The sequence below is a fragment of the Triticum aestivum genome, chromosome 5D (genome assembly GCF_018294505.1).
Source record: "Triticum aestivum cultivar Chinese Spring chromosome 5D, IWGSC CS RefSeq v2.1, whole genome shotgun sequence".
Lineage (NCBI taxonomy): Eukaryota > Viridiplantae > Streptophyta > Magnoliopsida > Poales > Poaceae > Triticum > Triticum aestivum.
In genome coordinates, this window is record NC_057808.1 from 428,504,594 (window position 1) to 428,527,876 (window position 23,283).

At 47.2% G+C, this 23,283-nt stretch overlaps 3 protein-coding genes across 3 annotated transcripts; 2 read left to right on the forward strand and 1 right to left on the reverse strand.

Annotated features, from left to right (window-relative positions):
* Positions 1-1,047: 1,047 nt before the first annotated feature.
* LOC123122387 (protein ALTERED PHOSPHATE STARVATION RESPONSE 1) lies at positions 1,048-5,887 on the forward strand. The gene is made up of 4 exons (XM_044542579.1): positions 1,048-2,295; positions 2,414-2,631; positions 3,454-3,677; positions 4,863-5,887. The coding sequence occupies exons 1-4, from the start codon at positions 1,515-1,517 to the stop codon at positions 5,635-5,637; spliced, it is 1,998 nt and encodes a 665-aa protein (XP_044398514.1). The 5' UTR covers positions 1,048-1,514; the 3' UTR covers positions 5,638-5,887.
* Positions 5,888-6,124: 237 nt separating this feature from the next.
* Positions 6,125-8,538, reverse strand: LOC123122388 (synaptotagmin-2). The gene is made up of 6 exons (XM_044542580.1): positions 8,136-8,538; positions 7,873-7,977; positions 7,535-7,790; positions 7,035-7,391; positions 6,781-6,915; positions 6,125-6,500 (listed from the first exon to the last, which is right to left on the reverse strand). Exons 2-6 carry the CDS (start codon positions 7,923-7,925, stop codon positions 6,372-6,374), a joined length of 930 nt encoding a protein of 309 aa, XP_044398515.1. The 5' UTR covers positions 7,926-7,977; positions 8,136-8,538; the 3' UTR covers positions 6,125-6,371.
* Positions 8,539-21,309: 12,771 nt separating this feature from the next.
* LOC123120806 (uncharacterized) lies at positions 21,310-22,967 on the forward strand. The gene is made up of 5 exons (XM_044540799.1): positions 21,310-21,344; positions 21,463-21,588; positions 21,681-21,856; positions 21,978-22,061; positions 22,937-22,967. Exons 2-5 carry the CDS (start codon positions 21,484-21,486, stop codon positions 22,965-22,967), a joined length of 396 nt encoding a protein of 131 aa, XP_044396734.1. The 5' UTR covers positions 21,310-21,344; positions 21,463-21,483.
* Positions 22,968-23,283: the final 316 nt, after the last annotated feature.

The window sequence follows — 23,283 nt, forward strand, 5'->3', positions numbered from 1 at the left end:
GAGAAAGCTGCTGCCACCGCCGCTGCTGCTACCACCGTCGCGGCTTCTGCCTGGCCTACTGGAGGGTATAACTCGTTTATCCCGCTCCTACTATTTTCTGTTATAGTCATGCTAGCGTTATACGTAGATGTGTCTGCCATTAGCGTAGTATGTGCTTGTGTGATTCGATATCAGCATGTTGTTAATTATGTCAATGTCATGCTAGTGATTTATTCATGGATTAAATGATTCAAAAAATTGCCTACTTATTGAACATTGGACCCCTAACAAGGCTTTTGTCGGGCTTCCTCGAGAGAAGCCATCCCTTGTGCATGGCACCACCACCCCTCCATTCAAATTGTTCTGAATAAGATGCTGGAGGAAACATGGCACCGTCACCCCTCACTAGTTAGGTCTTCAGACTTCGAGTCCGGGTTGTGAACTTGTGGATGGATTTTCTTTACCCTCTCTCCTATTAATACTCCCTTCGTTTCTAAACTTTTGTCTTTCTAGAGATTTCAACAAGTGGCTACATACAGAGTATGCAAAATGAGTGAATCTATACTCTAAAATATGTCTATATATATATATCTGTATGTGGTAGTTCATTTGAAACCTTTAAAAAGACAAATACTTAGGAACGGAGGGAGTATATGATAGTACCACGCTTATGCATACTTTTCAAAAAATTATTACGACGGAAAAGCATACTGTACGAGACACAAGACAGTAAAAGGCGGAACGCGTGCACGCACGGCGGCACCGGCACGGGATCGTCGCCCTTGCAACGACACGGTGCCGGGGCACGCATTTGGCGCTTTGAAACCCGAGCAAATCAAGTGGTCAATGACGACCCACCCACCACGAGTAACTGCCAATCGCGCGATCGCGGGCATTGAAACTCGACATCTCGCCTTGCAACGTTCCCCTCCCCTCGAGCGGCAATCAAACCAAACCGAAACCAAATCAAATCCACCCGAAGAAAACGCCCGCTCGGCCGACCCAACTCGCCCGCTCCCCTCCGAGCGAGGATAGCACCAACCCAACACGCACCGAGACGAGCGGACCTGCCCGCCCGATCGGCGCCACCTCGGCTCGGCGTGCGCGACCGTTGGAGCCGCGGGGTCCGTCTCCCCGCGCCGGCCGCGGCGGGGCGCACAGCGGCCGGGGGCACCGTGGGGATTCGGGGCCTGGCGGGGCCCGAGAAAGACACCAGTCCCATGCACGCACGCCGCCCCAAGCTCACACCTCCCCCTCCCTCTCTCTGCTGCTCCACCTCACTCCCACCGCATGCTCTCCTCTCGCGCCGGTTACTTTTCAGCTCACTCCCTCACTCCACTCCCACTCCCAGCAGAAATTTGGAAGGACGCGACCCGGCCCGACCGAGGAGTCAAGAGGGGCGAGAGCGCGCTGTCAGTGGAGGCAACAACGGTTACTGCCTGCGTGCTCTGTCTTCCAGCCAAGATTTGAGGGGAAGGGGAAGGGGAGGCGAGTGAGCGGCTGATCGATCGGCCGGCCGGCGACGCGCGCCGGCGATGGGCTGCTGCCAGTCGAGGCTGGAGCGCCAGGAGGCGGTGTCGCGCTGCAAGGCGCGCCGCCGCTACACCAAGCACCTCGTGCAGGCGCGCCGGGACATGGCCGCCTCCCACGCGCTCTACCTCCGCTCGCTGCGGGCCACGGGCGCCGCGCTGCTCCAGTTCGCCACCGCCGAGGCCGACAACCCGCACCCGCACCCGCGCCCGACCCACCACCAGCGCCACCAGCCGCCGCCCTCCCCGCCTCCGCCGCCGCCCCCTCCGCCGCCGCCGCCGCCCCCGCCGCTCAGCCCCGCGCGGACCGCCAGCTCCTGGACCACCACCACCTCCTCCACCATCAGCGCCTCGCAAATCCTGCCGCCCCCTCCCCCTCCGCCCCCGCCGCCGCCGGCCCCAATGCCGTCCAGCTGGGACTTCTGGGACCCCTTCGCGCCCTCCTCCTCCCGCTCCCCCGCCGACGCCGCCGCCGAATGGGACGACGCGGCCACCTCCCTCGCCGAATCCCCCCGCGCCGCGCCGCCGCCCGTCGTCGTCACGGCCAAGGCCGCCCAGGCCCAGCCCCCGGCGCCGTCCGTCGTCACCACCACCACATCCACCGCCAGCGAGCTCACCGTCGTCGCCCTGCCCCGCGGCGGCGGCGCGGCCGGGAAGAAGGACCTCGCCGAGATCGCCACCGATATCGACGAGTACTTCCTCAAGGCCGCCGACGCCGGCGCCCGCGTCGCCGCGCTGCTCGAGGCCCCAATCTGCGAGCTCCCCAACGCCAACAACAGCCTCCCAGGCAAGAACAGTCCTCAGATCAGCTTACCTCCATTTTCCATCGGTCCATCCCGCTCACATTTTCAATTGTCTGACGAAATCTTTGCTGCGTGCAATGGAATCGATTCTTGCTTCTTCAGGGAGGGTGATGAGCTACGGCAAGAACCTGAAGCCGACGGGATGGTCGTGGGGCGGCGGCGGAGGAGGGTACGGGAAAGGCAGCAGCAATGGCTTCTCCAGGTTCGGGACAGGAGACGAAGGCATGATGGGCAATGGCGGAGGCAGTGGGATCCTCAGCCACTCCTCCACCGTCGAGAGGCTCTACGCCTGGGAGAAGAAGCTGTTTCTTGAGGTCAAGGTGAGTTTCGTTCATCATCTGTAACCCACTTCATTGGCCTTCTTTACGAGCTTCAGTTTTGGATCATCGATCAAAATGTGCAGTAGAGCTTGAGCAGATTGATTCATCTCGACATAGAGTAGGTGAGCAGGCGGATTCAACGAAATGCACGGCTTGGTTAGATAGATCTCAAACGGTGGGTGAATGAGTGGCTTGGTGCTTTTGAGGAGCCAGTGGCCCTCCTTTTGCTGATTATGACTATCATATTAGTACATTCTGTGATGGCCATGGGAGATACTAACAAGGATTCCACCGGGGTGGCAATTGGTTCTGTCTCGAGCAAAGTACATTCTGGTCACATGGATGCATTGTTTGTTTGTTCATTCACTTTGCAATAATCCTTTTTTAACCCTCTCTGTCAGGAGGTTCTGTAAATATGATATGCACCCTACGTGCCTTTGGATTCTTCCAAGTAAAAAAGATGATGTTTGTGTGTTATTTTATAACCTGCAAGACAGAATTTCATGTGCGGCTCTGTTCTCCGAATATTGGTACAACTGATGTGATCTTTCATCGAATTGTTTTAAACTTGTTTAGCTCATTTGCCACGGTAAAGAACTAAAGATAGGCTGTTTCATCGTCTTTCACTAAGTAATCATGAAATGTCAGCTTTAGTCTATACAGCTTTAAAGATACAAACCCTTGTGCTTCTTTTGATAGAGATAGGAATAGTGCATGCATGGCTTTGCAGAGTCAATTTTTGCCCCTTTTATCGCATCAAAACTTTGCACATACTATTACTGTGACGCTTTGGCTAACTAACCGCGCAATCAAATCGAGCAGAACTACGAGGGGCTTAAGCAGGAGCATGACAAGAAGGTGGGGCTGCTGAGGAAGCAGGAGGTGAGGGGCGTGGACTACCTCAAGATGGAGAAGAACAGGATGGAGATGGAGAGCCTCGAATCCAAGATGCTGGTGGCCACCCAGTCCATCGACACCACCACCTCCGAGATCATCAGGCTCAGAGAATCCGAGCTGTTCCCTCAGCTACTTGAGCTGGTTGCTGGGTCAGTACCACACCACCATCACTCCTCACTCATTCATGTACCGTATGCATCCAGTACTGGTACCTCACATGTCTCACTACTTCCTGTATCTGTCTTTTTTTGCATAGCACTTGCATATGCATGGTCAAAAAATAAATAAATATAAGCTTGATGGTATAGCTAGGCTGGACATATGGACCACGGTAAGGGGCTTCCCAGATGAGGCCTGTGATAACAGCAGTGCCATTAGTTCTTTGCTGTTTTGATCCTGCCAACCACTGATTCAGAGTTTCAGACCATGCATGGTGCTGTTTCTCTTTGGTCCTCATGCAAATGCACCCTTGGCACTGTAGCAAGTCAACACTCACTGATTTGCAAGGATGAGCATTCAAGTAGTGGAGTTATGTGATAGTGGTGTTGGTGGGATCCTTATGGGTTGACTGTCCTGACTGAATCTCCTGCTCACTGATTAGGTCAGTACTAGCTAGGCCTGCCTGAGAGATCTCCCAGGCATCATTGCCTGGTCCAGCTGAACTGACCCCTCCCTTTAGGCAATGGTGGCTGTAGCTATATTACTTGCACATCAAACCTTTGAGGTCATTCATAGTGGTGGTGGTGTTTCACATGTCAATGCTTGATGCTATGAGCCTGATGATTAGTTTGGTGCTGTTTATCGCCATCAGAAGTTTGCCTTTAGGAAGTTTGGAACATAATAGCTGGCTGGTTCAACAGTTTCCAAAGAACTTTGGTTTCTTAAAGGAAAAGGAGGAAAGATCATGCGAGTCCCTTGTTCATGGCACCTCTGCTTTGGTATCAGCTGTTGCGTGCCTCACTCGCACTTCTCAGGTTCTTGTATAGTTTTCCATCAATGATACGGTGAGCTAAGCTTGGTGTGTACTTTGTCTTAACATCATGATGCCTCTAAATGAAAGAGTTACTTTGATATTACTGAATACACAAACCTCCTATTCGTTCCTGCTACCCACATTTTTGTTGCATTGTCAATTACGCAGTTTTGTTCCTGCAGTTTACTTCAGTTACTTTTGTACCCAGCTGCTCCCTGTGAATATCAATACTCTCATAGTACAAGTCAGATAGTTAGATGCATCATTTATTTCCTGCCAGTACATTTCCCTTTCTTGGGTAAACATGTATGTTTGCTCTGTTCTCATGCATGTTTCCTCTTGTGAATGCATTCCATTTCAGCTTGATGAGCATGTGGAGGGGCATGTATGAGTGCCATCAGGTACAGACCCACATGGTGCAGCAGCTTGAATACCTGACCATGAGCACCAGCCCAACCTCCAATGACCACCGGCAAGCGGCGCTCCAGCTCGAGATCGAGGTGGACAGGTGGTACTCGGCGTTCTGCAGCCTGGTTAAGTCCCAGAGAGATTATGTCTACTCGCTGACCGGCTGGCTTCGCCTCTCCCTGTTCCAATGCCTTCACAACCCACTCATGAAAGACATACAGAACTCCGACATCTACAGCCTGTGCGAGGAGTGGCAGCTGGCCATCGACCGGATCCCCGACAAGGTGGCCTCGGAAGGGATCAAAACCCTCCTTTCAGTGATCCACGCCGTGGTAGTCCAGCAGGCGGAGGAGCAGAAGCAGAAGAAGAGGTCAGATGCTGCATTCAAAGACTTTGAGAAGAAGACAGAGGAACTGCGATCCCTGGAGTCCAAATACGGGCCGTACTCTGCTGAAGGCTATGGAGAGATGACGCGGAAGACACCGGTAGCAGAGAAGCGGGCGAAGGTGGAGGCCCTGAGGAGCAGGGTGGACGACGAGAAGACCAAGCACGAGAAGAGCGTCGGGGTGACGAGGGCGATGACCCTGAACAACCTCCAGACAGGGTTCCCCAACGTCTTCCAGGCGATGACGGGCTTCGCCAGCGTCTGCATGGAGGCGTTCGAGTCGGTGTACAACTTCAAGCGGAGCTCGGACCGGGCGCTCGACATGAAGAGGCTGCTGACCTGATGAGAGTGGCATTGCCTCTGGTCACTGTATAAAATGTATACAGTTTGTAGGCTTGTAGTGTGATGGTAGTAGGGCTGGAAGAGAGTTTGATTTTACAGAGCCAACATTGGTCTGGTACCTGGTGACTAGTCTAGGCACAGAAATGCCTGGAGCTCGTTTACTTGCTGTAAATGAACTCGAGGCCTTGCCTTTCTTTCTTTTTGCCTGGCTTCTAGTAGCTGTTAATCATTCAAAATCTGGCTGTTTTGAAGAGCTGCGGTTTTTGATCATCCGGGCAGATGGTGTGATCTGGGGTTGGCTTTCCATTTATTCCTGCGATCGCACCGGCTTCTATAGCGCCGCGCCCCTTCTCTCTCAGGCTTTCTATGCATTCTGGAGAATTTGGACAGATGTGCTGTTTGCACTACCAAAATTTACACAAGTTGCACATAATAGCAGGGTTGTTTTGTGCCATGGTGTCACACAGGTGGTGTAAAGTGCAATTTCATAAATAAAACAATTCAAAATTTCAATCTGTTCAGACGATAAGCATATGTTCAACAGTGAGCACCCTATCACCACAAAGAAGTTATAATTCCATTTCTGTTGTTGACAACAAGCCTACGTTTGTTCTCACGAAACCTTTGAGTAATTAACATAAAATCTCAAAGCAGAGTTCATTACATGTTTTTGCAAGCTGCTTCACGGCACGAACCCTCATGCGCTAGATCATTTTGGCACCTTGCTCGCAGCTTCTATGAAGTTCTCCACTGCAACTCGATTTGAATCTGCCCATATTTTGAGTCGATGAGACGATACTTTTCATTGATCCGCCTGTTGCTGATCACGTCTGCCAGGGTTATATCAATGTAGCCTAAGGTTTCCTGTAACAACATAATATAAGCAAAGCGATTGGACAATTTCGTACAATCCAGCCATTGTACTAAGAAATGCCATTAAGAGATATAGTCGAACCCACTTATTCATATCAAAAGATACTGAAGAAATAGAAGCAGTACTGTATCAAATATCTGTTGTGAACAGGAATTTTGTGGCTCTCCGTTATGACTATTTCCTCTAATATAGTCACGGAGCAACCAGAATGCTTGTAAGGCGAATTACTACATCAGTTAAGGGCCAAGCATTTCTTGTAGAATATCGTACCTTGTCATGTAATATTCCTCCTATCTTTCCAGCTTTGCTTAGGACCTGAACATGCAACTTATCATTTGTAGGTGGTTCCTCGCAAGCAAACTCAAACTCGTGCTCCCAACGTGGATCCCTGTTCTTCTTGACAACCTAGAACAGAGGAGGAAAATCGAGTGCCATAAAGCATCAGAAAAACATCATAACCATTGTCACAAATTAGCTAGGTGCAAGTGCCTAATACTCCTATATACTACTACAGTTACAAATACCTTTGTTTTCTTCTCTTCTCCTTTAAAGGTTATCTTTGCGTATGGGTTTGTGTGATGCTTCCCTTCAACATCTTGAGCTTCGTGAAGGATGACGAAAAGCAGCCCACCACCAGCTGGAGTGTTGTCTGGGGCTTTCTGTACTTCATCAGTACCATCCATGCTTTCTTCCTCCGTGTCTTCTTCTTGCTTGAAAGGCTTATATGTCACCTCCAAGGTAATCTGACCACGAGATTTCTCATTTTGTACATCATTCGGATCCATGGTCTTGAGTAAGTTAAGAGTTGAAACTTGAGTCTCCTCCGGGGGAAGTTCTTTCAACAGAACCCTGTTCATGCCCATCTTCGCATGTTTACCAACCTGGATATATCGAAGAAATACTAGCTTAGCTGCAGATTACACCCTCTGCTCACAAATGTTAGAGACGTTTTGGCAGTTTAATATGGTAGTGTATATGAAAAGAAACTAATTCGGACTTGATGAACAAAGGAAGGAAGCCATGCCTGTGCCCGGTGGAAGACATTAACAACCAGCGACTGGTTTTCCAGATCCTTCACAACAAATTTGAAATCTTCATGCCACTCCGGATTGAGATTGCTGCGCTTTACTGTCGTTCTCTTGGATGGAAGCCAGTCATCCGACATCTTAAGTTTCACGTATGGATCTGATTTGCTACCCAACAGGAACAGGCCCTTCTTTTCCAGATTTTGTGCTCCTAAAACCTTCACAAGTAGAATTCCAACAGGCCTTTTCGATGCCCTGTCAGTATGCAGAAGCCGCCATTAGTAACAGACATTTTAAAAACGCTGCACAAACAACCGCAAAGTGATCAAAACTTTACGTTGAAGGATCCATTATAGGGACTTGTTGTGTCTTTGGCCACAGCAGACACATGCTCGCAGCTGGCTCCTAGAATCTACGTAGATGACTAGATGGTCTCCTGCAACTACAAACAATTGCACAAAATAGAAGAGTTGAATAACGAAACATTTTTATTTGAGCGTCTAAAGTACTTACTAAACAAAATCTATCTTTGGTCACACAACAATGTCGCGTGGTTTTGCATGAGCATCTAAACACATGGCCGCCGCCCACACGCTCTACCTCAGGCTGCTGCCGCCGCGCCGCGCTGCTGCGGTTCGCCGACAACCCGCGCCCGCGACCTCCCCGCCACCACCAGCCGCGGCCTCCGCCTCCCGATCAACAAGAGCAACCCGAGCTCTCTCCCGATCCTCTCACGGATGCTTAACAGAGTAGCAGAGAGTATATGGGGTCTAGGGTTTCTAATTGGGGAATTGAGTTCACGCCGACGCAGCGCCGAAGGAGAGCTCTTATAGGCAGCTAGCTCTTCACCGAGTGGAATCACTCCATCTATCTATCAAACCTTTTACCCAGATTACTAGAACATGGAGCACACTCGGCTAGGCGTCAACCGGCTGTGGATCTGCTTTTTAGCCGGTGCATACTCCCCCGTCGCTTTCCACCTCGCAGCGCACCCACGATTGTTTCTCTGTAGAACACTGTAGCGCTCTCATTCCCTAGTGCCTGGGGCCCTCGAGTAGTATCTCATACACTATGCGCTGCCCGACGGTGTCCCCTGATATGGAAACACCATTGCGGAAGCCGGCCATTCAATCATAGCTATCAGATTTTTCCTATTTGTCGGATCTTGTTCATGTACGCATTTTATCAAACACTTTGTGTGTACTGGAGCACGGACACACGCCATCTACGGTCATGACGACATAAGCAACAACTTGTGATTGAGAGTTGTTCCCTGTGATTGAGAGATTTGTTCCTACTGATTGTGAGACTTTTTCCCTATGATCTGTACCCATCCCACGAACCGACCGCATCCTGCGGCAGGTGCCGGTGCACGACGAGCTCCGGGGTTTTTTCAGTCATGCACGTTGTGGCCAAGAGAACTCCGGGATCCTTGTGTGTGGGCTTTGGTTTTTGTGTCCATGGCCACTGCCAAGGGCGAGCTCGAGCTTGCTTGTCTTCCACCGCGCTTGCTGGAGAGAGAAGAGAGGGGGGCACGTGGTTGCTTTTGGTTGGACATGCAGATATCTGGACGCCCGCAAAACGTCCTCAAGTTTGCGGCTAGTATATCGAACTTCAGACATGCGGACTAGTCCGCGGACATTTAGTGGACCCGTTGGATAGCAAAAGTGATGTAAACATTGCGGACGAGACATATACGGGCGCTTTGAGGGTTGCTTTGAAGGTGCGACCTCCAAATTTCCTCCCGCATCTGTCCGTCGGCTAGTCCACGGACACGAATGTGGGAGCCGGCTATCCCATGCTACACGCATACATTTAAACAACAATTGGAACTAACAGAACAAAATTCATGCAAACCGTGCGAATTTTGATATAAACACGACGGATTTCATTTAAACTAGGATAATTTGTACATAAAATCGAACGATATTTCGTCTGGTGAACTAAAAATCTTAAAATAAAAACCCAAAAAATACCCTATACTTGACGGTGACCTTGTAGGCCATGCCGGCCTTACCGCGGCTCCTTCTCCGTCATCGTCGGTCGTCGCCCGATTCGGCGTCGGAGTCGTCGAAGTCGGGCTTCGGGCGGCGGAAGGTGGCGGCGTCGCGACAGGGCTTCTCGGCAGCTTCCTGGCGCTTGCGGATGATCCTCTGCGCTTCATCCTGCGCCGTGCGCAGCGCGGCCGTGGCCACCGACGACGTGGGCGGGAGGAGAGGGCGGTGAGCCTTGGAGGAGGCGGCATGGCGGCGGGGATCTCGCTGAGAGACCACTACTTGTCGTACTTGGCCATCTCCCCGTCAAGGCGGTGGAGATGCCACTTGCTCGTCTTCGTTGTCGTCACGGAACGGTCCAGAGCCTAGGCATACGCCAGCTTCGGGTCCGCTGCGGTGTGTGGCGGCGGGATGTCGGAGTCAGCGAACTCCGACTAGCGCGCCGTGTTCCGCCTGTCCCTCCGGAGCCGCTCCTTGTCGGCGTACTGCAGCACCGTTACGGCGCTTCGGGACGACGAAGAGTTGTCGATTCCGCCGCCAAGGTAGTGGCGAAGGCGACCGCGCGCCTTTGCGATCACATGGGGCACGGTCGGTGGCTGATACGTCTCCAACGTATCTATAATTTTTGATTGTTCCATGTTGTTATATTATCATTCTTGGATGTTTTACAATCATTTTATAGCAACTTTATGTTATTTTTAGGGACTAACCTATTGACATAGTGCCCACTGCTAGTTGTTGTTTTTTGCTTGTTTTTTAATTCCCAGAATATCAGTATCAAACGAAGTTCAAATGCCACGAAACTTTTTGGGGATTTTTTTTGGACCAGAAGACAACTTGGGAGCCAAGGAAGCACCTGGGGGAGGCCCGTGGGGCCCACAAGACACCAGGGTGCGCCGGAGGCCCCTAGCGCGCCCTAATGGGTTGTGGGGCTCACGAGGGTCTCCTCCACCGCCTCTCAGCTCTATAAATACCAAAATATTCCAGAAACCCTAGGGGAGTCGACGAAACACAATTCCAGCCGCCGCAAGTTCCAGAACCATGAGATCCAATCTAGAGCCCTATTCCGGTACTCCACCGGAGGGAAACACGATCACGGAGGGGTTCATCATCCTCATTGGTGCTCCTCCGATGATGTGTGCGTAGTTCACCATAGACCTGCGGGTCCGTAGGCAGTAGCTAGATAGCTTCTTCTCTCTATTTGATTCTCAATACAATGGTCTCTTTGAGATCTATTTCATGTAATGGCTTTTTACGGTGTGTTTGTTGGGATCCGATGAAGTTCGAGTTTATGATAAGATCTATATCCATGAATATTATTTGAGTCTTTTCGATCTTTTATATGCACGATTATTTATAGCCTCGTATTTCTTCTCCGAATCTTTAGTTTAGTTAGGACAACTAGATTGAATTTTCTTGCAATGGGAAGAGGTGCTTTGTGATGGATTCGATCTTATGGTGCCCTCACCCAGTGACAGAAGGGGTACGTATGTATCGTTGCTATTAAATAAAAAAGATGGGGTCTATTTCTACATGAATAGATCGTGTCTACATCATGGCATCGTTCTTATTGCATTATTCCGTTTCTCCATGAACTTAATACACTAGATACATGTTGGATAGCGGTCGATGTGTGGAGTAATATTAGTAGATGCAGAATCGTTTCGGTCTACTAATCTTGGATGTGATGCCTATATATTGATCATTGCTTTGGATATCATCATAATTATTTGTTCTTCTATCAATTGCCCAACAGTAATTTGTTCACCCACCGAATACTATGTTCTCGAGAGAAGCCACTAGTGAAATCTACGGCCCCAGGGTCTATCTTTTATCATATTGCTTTCAGATCTATCTTTTATCGTATTTGTTTCCAGATCTATTATTCCAAAAGCCCAGAAATACCTTGCTGCACTTTTTCTTTACTTATTTTATTTTGTGTTTTTGCAAGATCTATTTATCCAATCTCATACAAATTAATCTATCTTTTTACCGAGGAGGGATTGACAACCCCTTTTACGCGTTGGGTTGTAAGTATTTGTTCTTTCTCTGCAGGTACCTTTTACATAGTGTTGCTTGGTTCTCCTTATGGATTGATAACATTGGTTTCATAACTGAGGGAAATACTTGTCGTTGTTGTGCTGCATCATCTCTTCCTCTTTGGGGAAATACCAACGCAGTTCGAACACGTCAAAGGAATCTCTGGCGCCGTTGCCGGGGAGACATCATCAACACCTATCAGGTTCCTAATCACAAATCTCATCTCCTTAAAATTTATGTTATTTGCCATTTGCCTCTCGTTTCAATATCCCCCACTTCATAAAAATTTGTTGTTTTATTCGCCCTGTTTTTCGTTTGCCTTTTTCTCGCCAGAACTCTTTTTGCTTGCAATCTTGCTTGCCCACTTTATTACTACGTCTAGTTCTTCCTCTATTGCGTGCACTCCTGAGAACGAAGTTCTCAATTTTAAGCAAAGGGGAGGAGAAAATTTAAAATATGCTTGGTATAGGATTTGCAATGCTCATAATAGATCTACTCGTAAGCAATCTACCGCTATTCTCCTTCGCAGTTTTTATGTGGGCATCACAACTTGGTATAGATTTGTTCTTGATACTATCACTGGGGGAAATTTCTTTTTGTGCCCTACTTTGGATGCTTTTAATGCTATGGGAGATTTAGTGGGTGCACTACCTATCATCATTAATGAAACAGTTTTAACTCTTGAGCATGTTATGCAAAGGTTAGATGCTATTGAAAAGAAAATGCTCCCCGAAGAAAATATTGAAAAAAATAGATAAAAGGATGCATAATCTTGCTAATAGAATTGGGTCAAAAGAGGGAGATGCTCTTAAAATACTAAGGGAAAAAGAACCCGAAGTCAACAAAAGAATGGAAGAGAGACCCGCTAGAATTGATAAGTTGGAATAAATCTTTAGTAACTTGAGCTTAGCTTTTTCTTCCGTTAAGACTATTGAAAAAACTCCTATTAGTAAAGATTGCAAGTCTACACACGTTCCTAAGAACACGGTGCCACTTCTAGTAGCAATAATGAAGATCTTAAAATGATTAGTATTCACCCCAATTTTGTTGAAATGGTAAATGGCCCTATTTGCAAGAATGATTTTTTTCAATCGTATTCCTTGAAGTATTGTCATTGAAAGTATGCATGCTAAATCCTTGAAGAATTCTAGTTGTGTGATCGAGGAGTTGGAAACTGGAGATGATAATATTTGAATCTATGCATTATGCCTAGCTAGGGGCATAAAACGTTAGCGCTTGTTGGGAGGCATTGCAAGAATGAATTTTTCAATCTTATTCCTAGAAGTATTGTCATTCAAATTATGCATGCTAAATCCTTAAAGAATTATAGTTGTGTGATTGAGGAGTTGGAAACTAAAGATGACAATACTTGAATCTATGCATTATGCCTAGCTAGGGGCATAAAACATTAGCGCTTGTTGGGAGGCAACCCAATGAATAAAATTTAATTTTGCATTTTTATTTCTGTTCTTGAGTGTTTACACAATTATGCTACTGTTATGATTGTGTTTTTATGTTTTAATTAGTGTTTGTGCCAAGTAAAGCCTTTAGGATCATGTTGGGTGATAGTTGATTTGATCTTCTTGGAAAACAGAAACTTTTGCGTCCAGTAGCAGAATTTTGCAAAATCAAAGAAGTGACGAAAAATTCTGAATTTTTTACACAAGATTAATATACTAATTGCTCACATTATCCTAATATTTTATAATTTTCAGAGTTACAGAAGTATGGTTAGAGTTCAGATTGCTATAGACTGTTCTATTTTTGACAGATTCTGTTTTAGTTGCCTTGTGTGCTTATTTTGATGACTCTATGGATTATATTGAGGGGTATAAGCCATGGTAAAGTTAGAATACAGTAGATATAATGCAATAATAAATTATGAATGGTTTGCAACAGTACTTAGAGTGGTGATTTGCTTTATTATACTAACGGGTCTCACGAAGGTTTTGTTAAGTTTTGTGTGATTGAAGTTTTCAAGTTTTGGGTGAGATCACGATGGATGAAGGAATAAGGAGTGAAAAGAGCCTAAGCTTGGGGATGCCCATGTCCCCAAGGTAATATTCAAGGATAAGCAAGCAACTTAGCTTGGGGATGCCCCGGAAGGCATCCCCTCTTTCTTCTAACAACCATCGGTAATTTTATTTGGAGCTATATTTTTATTTGTCACATATCATGAGTTTTGCTTGGAGCGTCTTGTATTATATGAGTCTTTGCTTGTTTTGCTTCTTAGTTTGTCACAAGTATACTTGCTAGACACACCTATTTGAGAAGCCAAAATTATGCTATGATTTGATATAATTGCTTTATGTGCTTCACTTAAAAAAATTGAGCTATGGAATTGCTCTAGTGCTTCACTTATATCTTTTTGAGCACGGTGTGCTTTAATATTCTTTATGAAATACTCGCATGCTTCACTTAGATTTATTTGAGAGTAAGTAAATTTTTGAAGAATTCTCTCATGCTTCACTTATATTATTTTGAGAGATGAAATTTTTTTATGATCATGTTCTTCACTTAAAATTTGTCTGAGCTTGTCAAAAGCAATTGCAACATATGAAACTAGTCCCAAAGTGATAGATATTCAAGAGGGATATAATAAAAACTTTCATGAAGATCATTGGACAAAATAAACTTGATTTTTTGTAATAGTTTTGAGATATGATGATAGTGATATGTGAGTCATGTTGGTGAGTAATTATGCTTTAGTAAGAATGTTGGTGTCAAGGTTTGTGATTCCGTATGCAAGCACGAAAGTCAATAGTTATGCAATGAAATTACATCCTCCTTGTGGTGCATTATTCGGTGTTAGTTATGCTTAATGCCCGTTTATGAGAATTTTTGTTTCTTGGTTGGTTGCTTCTCAATCTATTTGCTAGCATCCACTTGTACTAAGTAGAAATACTACTTGTGCATCCAAAATCCTTAAACCCAGTTTTTCCATATGATTCCACCATACCTACCTATATGTGGTATTTCCATGCCGTTCCAAGTAAATTTGTATGTGCCATCTCTAATTTTCAAAATGAATTTCCTTTTTGTGTGCTCGTACCGCTCATGAAGCGGCAGGGGGTAGCCAATATTTTTCCATGCTAGATGTGTTATTCTCAAGATGAGTGTTTATTCACTTGTTATTGCACGAGAGTATGGCGGTAATAGGGATGCCCAATCCCGAAATGAAAAAGAAATTTACTTTATGTTGTCGAATAATACATTCCTTGGAAAATGTTGGTATGGAAGGCACCCGTGGATATGGCTAGCCATGGATTGTGAAAGAATGGTGGAAAAAGGAATAAACTTTATTTTATGTTTGGGAACCGCTTATGATATATCTAGCATGGAAAGTATTGGGAATTCTCGGTCATTTTCGTTGACAGGAAAGGCATGACACCCAAAATGTTTTTATCTCTCAATTTAAGCTTTGAGCTCTGGCACCTCTACAAATCTCTGCTTCCCTCTGCGAAGGGCTTATCTATTTACCTTATGCAATTCTGATTTTTACTTTGAGTCTCCATCTTCTCTTATAAAGCACCAACTAGGGGGCACCATGATCATACTTGTGCATTGGGTGTAGCTAATATTCGAGTGTGTTTCATGAATGGATCAATAATTGAGCATGATGGGCTAGGGATAGCTTTCTTTAGTGTTGATATTTGAAAGACATGGTTGCTTGTTGATACGCTTGAGTATTGAAGTCTTCATGTCAAATAAAGACTATTGCTTTGAACCATCTAAAAGTCCAAATGTCCATGTTACAAAAGAAAAGAATATGTGATGAACATGTTAGGCAGCGTTCCACATCAAAAATTCTGTTTTTATCATTTACCTACTCGAGGACGAGCATGAATTAAGCTTGGGGATGCTGATACGTCTCCAACGTATCTATAATTTTTTATTGTTCCATGCTGTTATATTATCATTCTTGGATGTTTTACAATCATTTTATAGCAACTTTATATCATTTTTTTGGGACTAACCTATTGACATAGTGCCTAGTGCCAGTTGTCGTTTTTTGCTTGTTTTTTACTTCACAGAATATCAGTACCAAATGAAGTCCAAAAGCCACAGAACTTTATGGAGATTTTTTTGGACCAGAAGACAACTTGGGAGCCAAGGAAGCACCTGGGGGGCCCGGGGGGGCCACAAGACAACAGAGCGCGCCAGAGGCCCCCGGCGCGCCCTCATGGGTTGTGGGGCCCACGGGGCTCGCCTCCACCGCCTCTCAACTCTATAAATACCCAAATATTTCAGAAAACCTAGGGGAGTCGGCGAAACACAATTCCAGCCGCCGCAAGTTCCAGAACCACGAGATCCAATCTAGAGCCCTATTCCAACACTCCGCCGGAGGGCAACACGATCACAGAGGGGTTCATCATCCTCATTGGTGCTCCTCCGATGATGCGTGAGTAGTTCATCATAGACCTACGGGTCCGTAGGTAGTAGCTAGATGGCTTCTTCTCTCCTTTTGATTCTCAATACAATGGTCTCTTTGAGATCTATTTGATGTAATGACTTTTTGCAGTGTGTTTGTTGGGATCCGATGAAGTTCGAGTTTACGATAAGATCTATATCCATGAATATTATTTGAGTCTTCTTTGATCTCTTATATCCATGATTATTTATAGCCTCGTATTTCTTTTCCGAATCTTTGGTTTAGTTAGGCCAACTAGATTGATTTTTCTTGCAATGGGAAGAGGTGCTTTGTGACGGGTTCGATCTTACGGTGTCCTCACCCAGTGACAGAAGGGGTAGCGAGGCACGTATGTATCGTTGCTATTAAGGATAAAAAGATAGGGGCTATTTCTACATGAATAGATCTTGTCTACATCATGTCATCGTTCTTATTGCATTGCTCCGTTTCTCCATGAACTTAATACACTAAATGCATGCTGGATAGCGGTCGATGTGTGGAGTAATAGTAGTAGATGCAGAATCATTTCGGTCTACTAATCTTGGACGTAATGCCTATATATTGATCATTGTCTTGGATATCGTCATAATTATTTGTTCTTCTATCAATTATCCAACAGTAATTTGTTCACCCACCGTATGCTATTTTCTCGAGAGAAGCCATTAGTGAAATCTACGACCCCTGGGTCTATCTTTTATCATATTGCTTTCAGATCTATCTTTTATCGTATTTTTTCAGATCTATTATTCCAAAAACCCAAAAATACCTTGCTTCACTTTTTATTTACTTATTTTATTTTGTGTTTTTGCAAGATCTATTTATCCAATCTCATACAAACCAATCTATCTTTTTACCGAGGAGGGATTGACAACCCCTCTTACGCGTTGGGTTGCAAGTATTTGTTCTTTGTGTGCAGGTACCATTTATATAGTGTTGCTTGCCTCTCCTACTTGATTGATAACCTTGGTTTCATACCTTAGGGAAATACTTGTCGTCGTTGTGCTGCATCATCCCTTCTTCTTTGGGCAAATACCAACGCAGTTCAAACACGTCGGCGGCAAGCGGCGGCCCTGCTTCACGTGTCGTGGTGGCGGAGAGAACCACTCCTTGATGCGTCGGGGCGGCGACGAGAGGCGCTCCTCCTTCATGCGGCGTTCAATTTGGGCGCCGCAGTTGCACGATGGAGGAACGTCCCCGGTGGCGGAGCTGGGCCGTTCAGGTGGAGCACGAAGCAATGGGATTAGCTCCATCTGCTGCTCGTACTCCACGTCGGTGGCAAAGTACACCTGGTCCGTGATAACCCACAAGTATAGGGGATCGCAACAGTTTTCGAGGGTAGAGTATTCAACCCAAATTTATTGATTCGATACAAGGGGAGCCAAAGAATATTCTCAAGTATTAGCAGTTGAGTTGTCAATTCAACCACACCTGGATAACTTAGTATCTGCAGCAAAGTATTTAGTAGCAAAGTAGTATGATAGTAACGGTAACGGTAGCAAAAGTAATATTTTTGGGTTTTGTAGTAATTGTAACAATAGCAACGGAAAAGTAAATAAGCGAAGAGCAATATGTGAAAAGCTCGTAGGCATTGGATCGGTGATGGAGAATTATGCCGGATGCGGTTCATCATGTAACAGTCATAACATAGGGTGACACATAACTAGCTCCAATTCATCAATGTAATGTAAGCATGTATTCCGAATATAGTCATACGTGCTTATGGAAAAGAACTTGCATGACATCTTTTGTCCTACCCTCCCGTGGCAGCGGAGTCCTAATGGAAACTAAGGGATATTAAGGCTCTTTTTAATAGAGTACCGGACCAAAGCATTAACACATAGTGAATACATGAACTCCTCAAACTATGGTCATCACCGGGAGTGGTCCCGATTATTGTCACTTTGGGGTTGCCGGATCATAACACATAGTAGGTGACTATAGACTTGCAAGATAGGATCAAGAACTCACATATATTCATGAAAACATAATATGTTCAGATCTGAAATCATGGCACTCGGGCCCTAGTGACAAGCATTAAGCATAGCAAAGTCATAGCAACATCAATCTCAAAACATAGTGGATACCAGGGATCAAACCCTAACAAAACTAACTCGATTACATGATAAATCTCATCCAACCCATCACCGTCTAGCAAGCGTACGATGGAATTACTCACGCACGGCGGTGAGCATCATGAAATTGGTGATGGAGGATGGTTGATGATGACGATGGCGACGGATTCCCCTCTCCGGAGCCCCGAACGGACTCCAGATCAGCCCTCCCGAGAGAGTTTAGGGCTTGGCGGCGACTCCGTATCGTAAAACGCGATGAATCTTTCTCTCTGATTTTTTTCTCCCCAAACACGAATATATAGAGTTGGAGTTGAGGTCGGTGGAGCTCCAGGGGGCCCACGAGGCAGGGGGCGCGCCTCCCACCCTCGTGGACAGGGTGCGGGCCCCCTGGCCTTGATTCTTTCGCCAATATTTTTTATATTTTTTAAAAATAATCTCCGTGAAGTTTCAGGTCATTCCGAGAACTTTTGTTTCTGCACAAAGATAACACCATGGCAATTCTGCTGAAAACAGCGTCAGTCCGGGCTAGTTCCATTCAAATCATGCAAGTTAGAGTCCAAAATAAGGGCAAAAGTGTTTGAAAAAGTTGATACGATGGAGACGTATCAACTCCCCAAGCTTAAACCTTTACTTGTCCTCAAGCAATTCAGTTGACAGACTGAAAGTGATAAAGAAAAACTTTTACAAACTTTGTTTGCTCTTTTTGTTGTAAATATGTAAAGCCAGCATTCAAGTTTTGAGCAAGGATTATGAACTAACCATATTTCTCTACTCCTAATGGAGCAGTTGGTAGTCTCCGCCGGTCAATTTTCGTCCCACCACTTCCGTCCGGTTTTTTTTCATAGGTTTTTTTTCGTCCTCCTCCCACCTTCCACGATCCCCTCGCACCTAAGAAAAAAAATCGACCGACAACCCATCGCACGAACCAGGGAGCGAAGCCCCCTCGCACAAACGAGGCTGCTCTCCCTCCGTAAACCCTAGCCGCCGAGTTAATTGCACAGAAGTACCACAATTGAGGCATCACATGCAGATTGGTACCACGATTGCTAATTTTTACGTGTCAGTACCAGCATTGCTTCAGACTTTTGCAAAAAGGTCTAAACCCCGTATAAACACGTATTGACGGTGTATCTTACTAGCGGGGGCCACCTGTCAGGCGCCGACGTGGTATTTTTTTTACAGAAAACCCCCTTACTTTGCATGTAATCACATAAACGCCCAATTATACGCCACGATTCCCCGTTTCTGCCCGGTCTCTTCCGGTCTCGTCCCGCCACTCGCCCGCCTCCTCGTCCCCGCGCCTCCCACGCCCCGCCGCCATGCCACCCTCCGGTTCGCCGTCTCCGCCGCAGCGACATCGGCGAACGTGAACCAGGCTGGCAAGCAGGCCGTCATCATCGGCGGCGGGCTCGCGGGGCTTCCATCGTCCCGACGAAGAGGTAGGCGGCGGCCTTGCGGGCGTGGCCGCGGGCGGGGAGGAACTCGATGGAGCGGAAGCCGAGGCGGGCCTGGTCGGCGAGGGTGAGCAGCGCGGCGCCCGGGTGGGACCAGCCGGGCGGGGTCGCCTTGTCCTGGACGGCGAGGAGCTGCCACCCGGGGGCGCCCGCCAGCGGGCGGTGGCGCTGGTGGTGGGGCGACGCGGAGAAGACGATCCAGTGGGAGGCGCGAAGGTCCGGGAGCTGGGAGGAGGGGAGCCCCGGGAGGGGCGGCACGCGGGACCAGAGGACGGACGGGTACGGGATGCGGTGGGGGCCAGGGGACGAGCGGCAGAGCGCGGACGGGGAGGCCCCGCCGTTAAAAAAGAGGAGGAGGAGGAGGAGGAGGAGGGGGCCGCCGCGAGCGCCGCGAGGAGGAGGTAGACCGCGCGCCTGGAGCTGGTGGTGGCGATGGGGGCGGCAGGCGGCAGCATTTGGGCGCGGCGGAGGGGAGGAGCTCGCGGTGGCTTGGCGGCGCTGGTTGGTGGGTCGGCAGTGGCGGGGGAGTCAACGCCGGCGAGCGAAGCGAGGTCGCGCAGCCGGTGGGGGTGGTTCTGCCGGGAGTTAAGGGGTTTTCTGTAAAAAAAATGCCACGTCGGCACCTGATAGGTGGCCCCCGCCAGTCAGATACGCCGTCAATACGTGTTTATACACGGTTTATACCTTTTTGCAAAAGTCTGAAGCAATGCTGGTACTGACACGTAAAAATTAGCAATCGTGGTACCAATCTACATGTGGTGCCCCAATTGTGGTACTTCTGTGCAATTAACTCCTAGCCGCCACACAAGGGAAGAGACGAGGGACAGTAGGATGCACGCTGCGCCGAGACGTGTCCGCCGCCGGCCTCTCCGCACTCCGCACCCCATTCCCCACCTCCTCCGGTCCTCGCCTACAGCCGCTCCTCCGCGACGGCACCAGCCTCCATGTGCCGCCGGCCCAGGCACGCCGCCTGCTCTCCATGCGCCACCGCCAGCCCATGCACGCCAGTCAAGGCCTTGCCCCAGGCCACGGTTGGGCGCCGAGACGTGTCCGCCGCCAGCCCTCCAGGTGTGCTTGGTGGACGCGGAGGCGTGCCAGGGTGACTCCTCCGACCCCCTGTGAAAAGCGAAGATCCGAATGCTGCTGCTCCTGTTGTTGTTGGTAGCCTGAAAGAACGGCAGACCGCGGTGTCGTGCTCGCCTCGGCCTTTCCCGGGCTTGGTCCCGAGCTACAAGGTCCAGAGGATGTCGGTCGCCAGGTTCAGCCCGCACCACCCGAGGAAGAAATCGGCCATCGTCACGCTCTCCTTCCGGAGGAGATTGTATGAGGGCGATGAAATGACCGAAATGAGTGAGTCAACAACAGCACTTTCATCTACTTATCCAGCAGTACCATTTAAATTGTTCATCAGCATTTCGTTTATGCTTTGCTGACAAAACTGACGATAAATTCAGCTGGCTCGGCGAAGTACCTGTACCCGCCGAGAGCGGGCCTGAGGCTGCCGTATTCGACCGACGAGAAACTGTCGGAAGGCTGTTGGTCGCTCCTCGAGCCGTCGGTGTTCAGAGTCAGAGGGGGGAAGGCTTCTTCAAGTAAGAAGCAATGTTACTGAGACTCCTGATATGCATTCATCCACTATGTATTTCTTCTATCAGGATGCCTGACTGAATCTTTCAAAATTGATTGCAGAGACAACAGGAAATCCCTAGCCCCAAACTACTCCCCCTACACCCCGATTGAAGCAGAAGTGTTTGCCCGCGCAAGGAACGTGTGCCACACCGCTCCCGTCGCTGAATCCCCATGACTCCTTCCCTTCGCTTCTCATTGTGAGCGTTCAGGTAATTTTCTCATGTTTCTTCACCTACTTAACCAAGTAGTGTTGATTGCTTAGTACATTTTTTTGAGAAAAATGATTTGTTAGTCTGAGCTTAAGAGGTTATTAAATGATCTGTACAGTTGCCTACCTATCCCACTACCATGTTCGGTGAGAACGATGGCGACGGTGTAAGCCCGGTCCTGTATTTGAAGATATTCGACAGCTTCGACAAGGAGATTTCTCCTCGGCTCAAGGACAGCATCAAGGTAAGCCAAATTAATTGCATTTCCATGGCATCATAATATAACCCATTTTGAGTACGCCGGAACAAATTTCTGATGAGTTCATGGTTATGTAGAGTGTGATGAATGAGGAAACGAAGAAGGTCAAGGGGTTCCCGGGGGACAACAACGTGCCCTACACAGAGAGGCTGAAAATCCTGGCCGGCATTATAAACCCTGAAGACCTGCAGCTCGGCACCCTGAAGACCTTCAGAAGCCGGTGTTGTCTAGATCCTAGCACAAGTTCTACAAGGTAGTAACCAGATATACATGCTTCCTCACATCTCCATCAACCCACATTTGCTCAAATTCCTAAGTTCTTGATGCACCCCTAGTCCCGACTGAAACATCTGCATCTGTTCATTGTGATGTAGGGATCCATCGTCAGCATCGTTCATTGATTCAGATCCATTGTGCCATTGGAATGACTTGGATTCTGCCGTTGTCACCAGCCCGAGGTTCAGATCCTAGACCTTGGCTACTCAGCTAGAAGCTATGTTAGACCAACTTCATTTAGTTCTTGAGATTTTTTGTGGCTTTGGATTTATAGTCTACGAGCAATGCTCATGCTTCTGTGATTCCTTCCAGCTCTAAAATACATGTATGCTTTTCTCTATGATGTACTACTAAACTATATGTGGCCATCATATTTTAGATAAATGATGATGTGGTAATGCACACCTTTTAAATGCTGCATGTGTGGTTCAGTAAATCCTCACTATCATGTGTTGTGGCGTCCGTGTTGTTTTCAGAGCTTGAAGCAAGCAGAACACTGAATATATCTTTAGGGCGGAAGATATATTCAAAGTCGTATCTTGTACTAATGTTCAGGGCAATGGGCGCTTGATATTTTAGGGCGGAAGGCTGAAGCAAAGAAAGTTGCGGCTCTTTAGTATATCTTTAGATTTGCGGCTCTTTGAGCTCTGGTACATTTGATTCGAGACCCGGATGAGGTCGGTTAAATTAGGATTAAAGTCTGCACAATAACTAGGAGCACCGAACAAGCAAGGCTATTCAGATGAAGTCTGCACTTAATACTATAGGTTTCCTTTTGGGCTCCTGTACAGCTTCGCTAGCATCATAAATTAATTGTGGGATATAATGCACAGTACTAGCTTCTTCTGTTTATTGTGGAAATCTTCTTAGTTTATAGGTTTCCTTTTCATCTCTTGTACTAATGTTCAGGGCCATGGAAATCTTGTATAATAATCTGTACGTAGTTGATACTAACAACAGAATGATGACATGTTTGTTTTGGGGCATAAAGTTATGCGATGATCCTCTTGCATTTGGATTCCGGTCTTACCCTGACTATGCGGATATGCTATTCTAGGTTGGTTTTACGTTTCTTATTGGAAGAGTGAGATGCCCAGGATAGAATCCAGTTTGTATCAATGCCTCATTGGTAAGCATGCTCAGGTTTAATGTTACTGCAATTTCCTCCCTAATTTCAGCCTTAGGAACTATACCAGATCATCATAAGGGTGTGTGAACTCGCACCTGGTCTTGATGCTATTTTTGCTGCATGGTAGTCATTATTTTCTTATGTCTTGCCAGATGACCTCTTAAGTTCCTATTTTATTTTATTTCTCTTAAGAGTGGTGTCTCTTGCAGAATAGAATCATGTAGATTCGGCTTCATACAAGCTTCATAAAGAATTAGTTTTAAGGGAGGACTTCA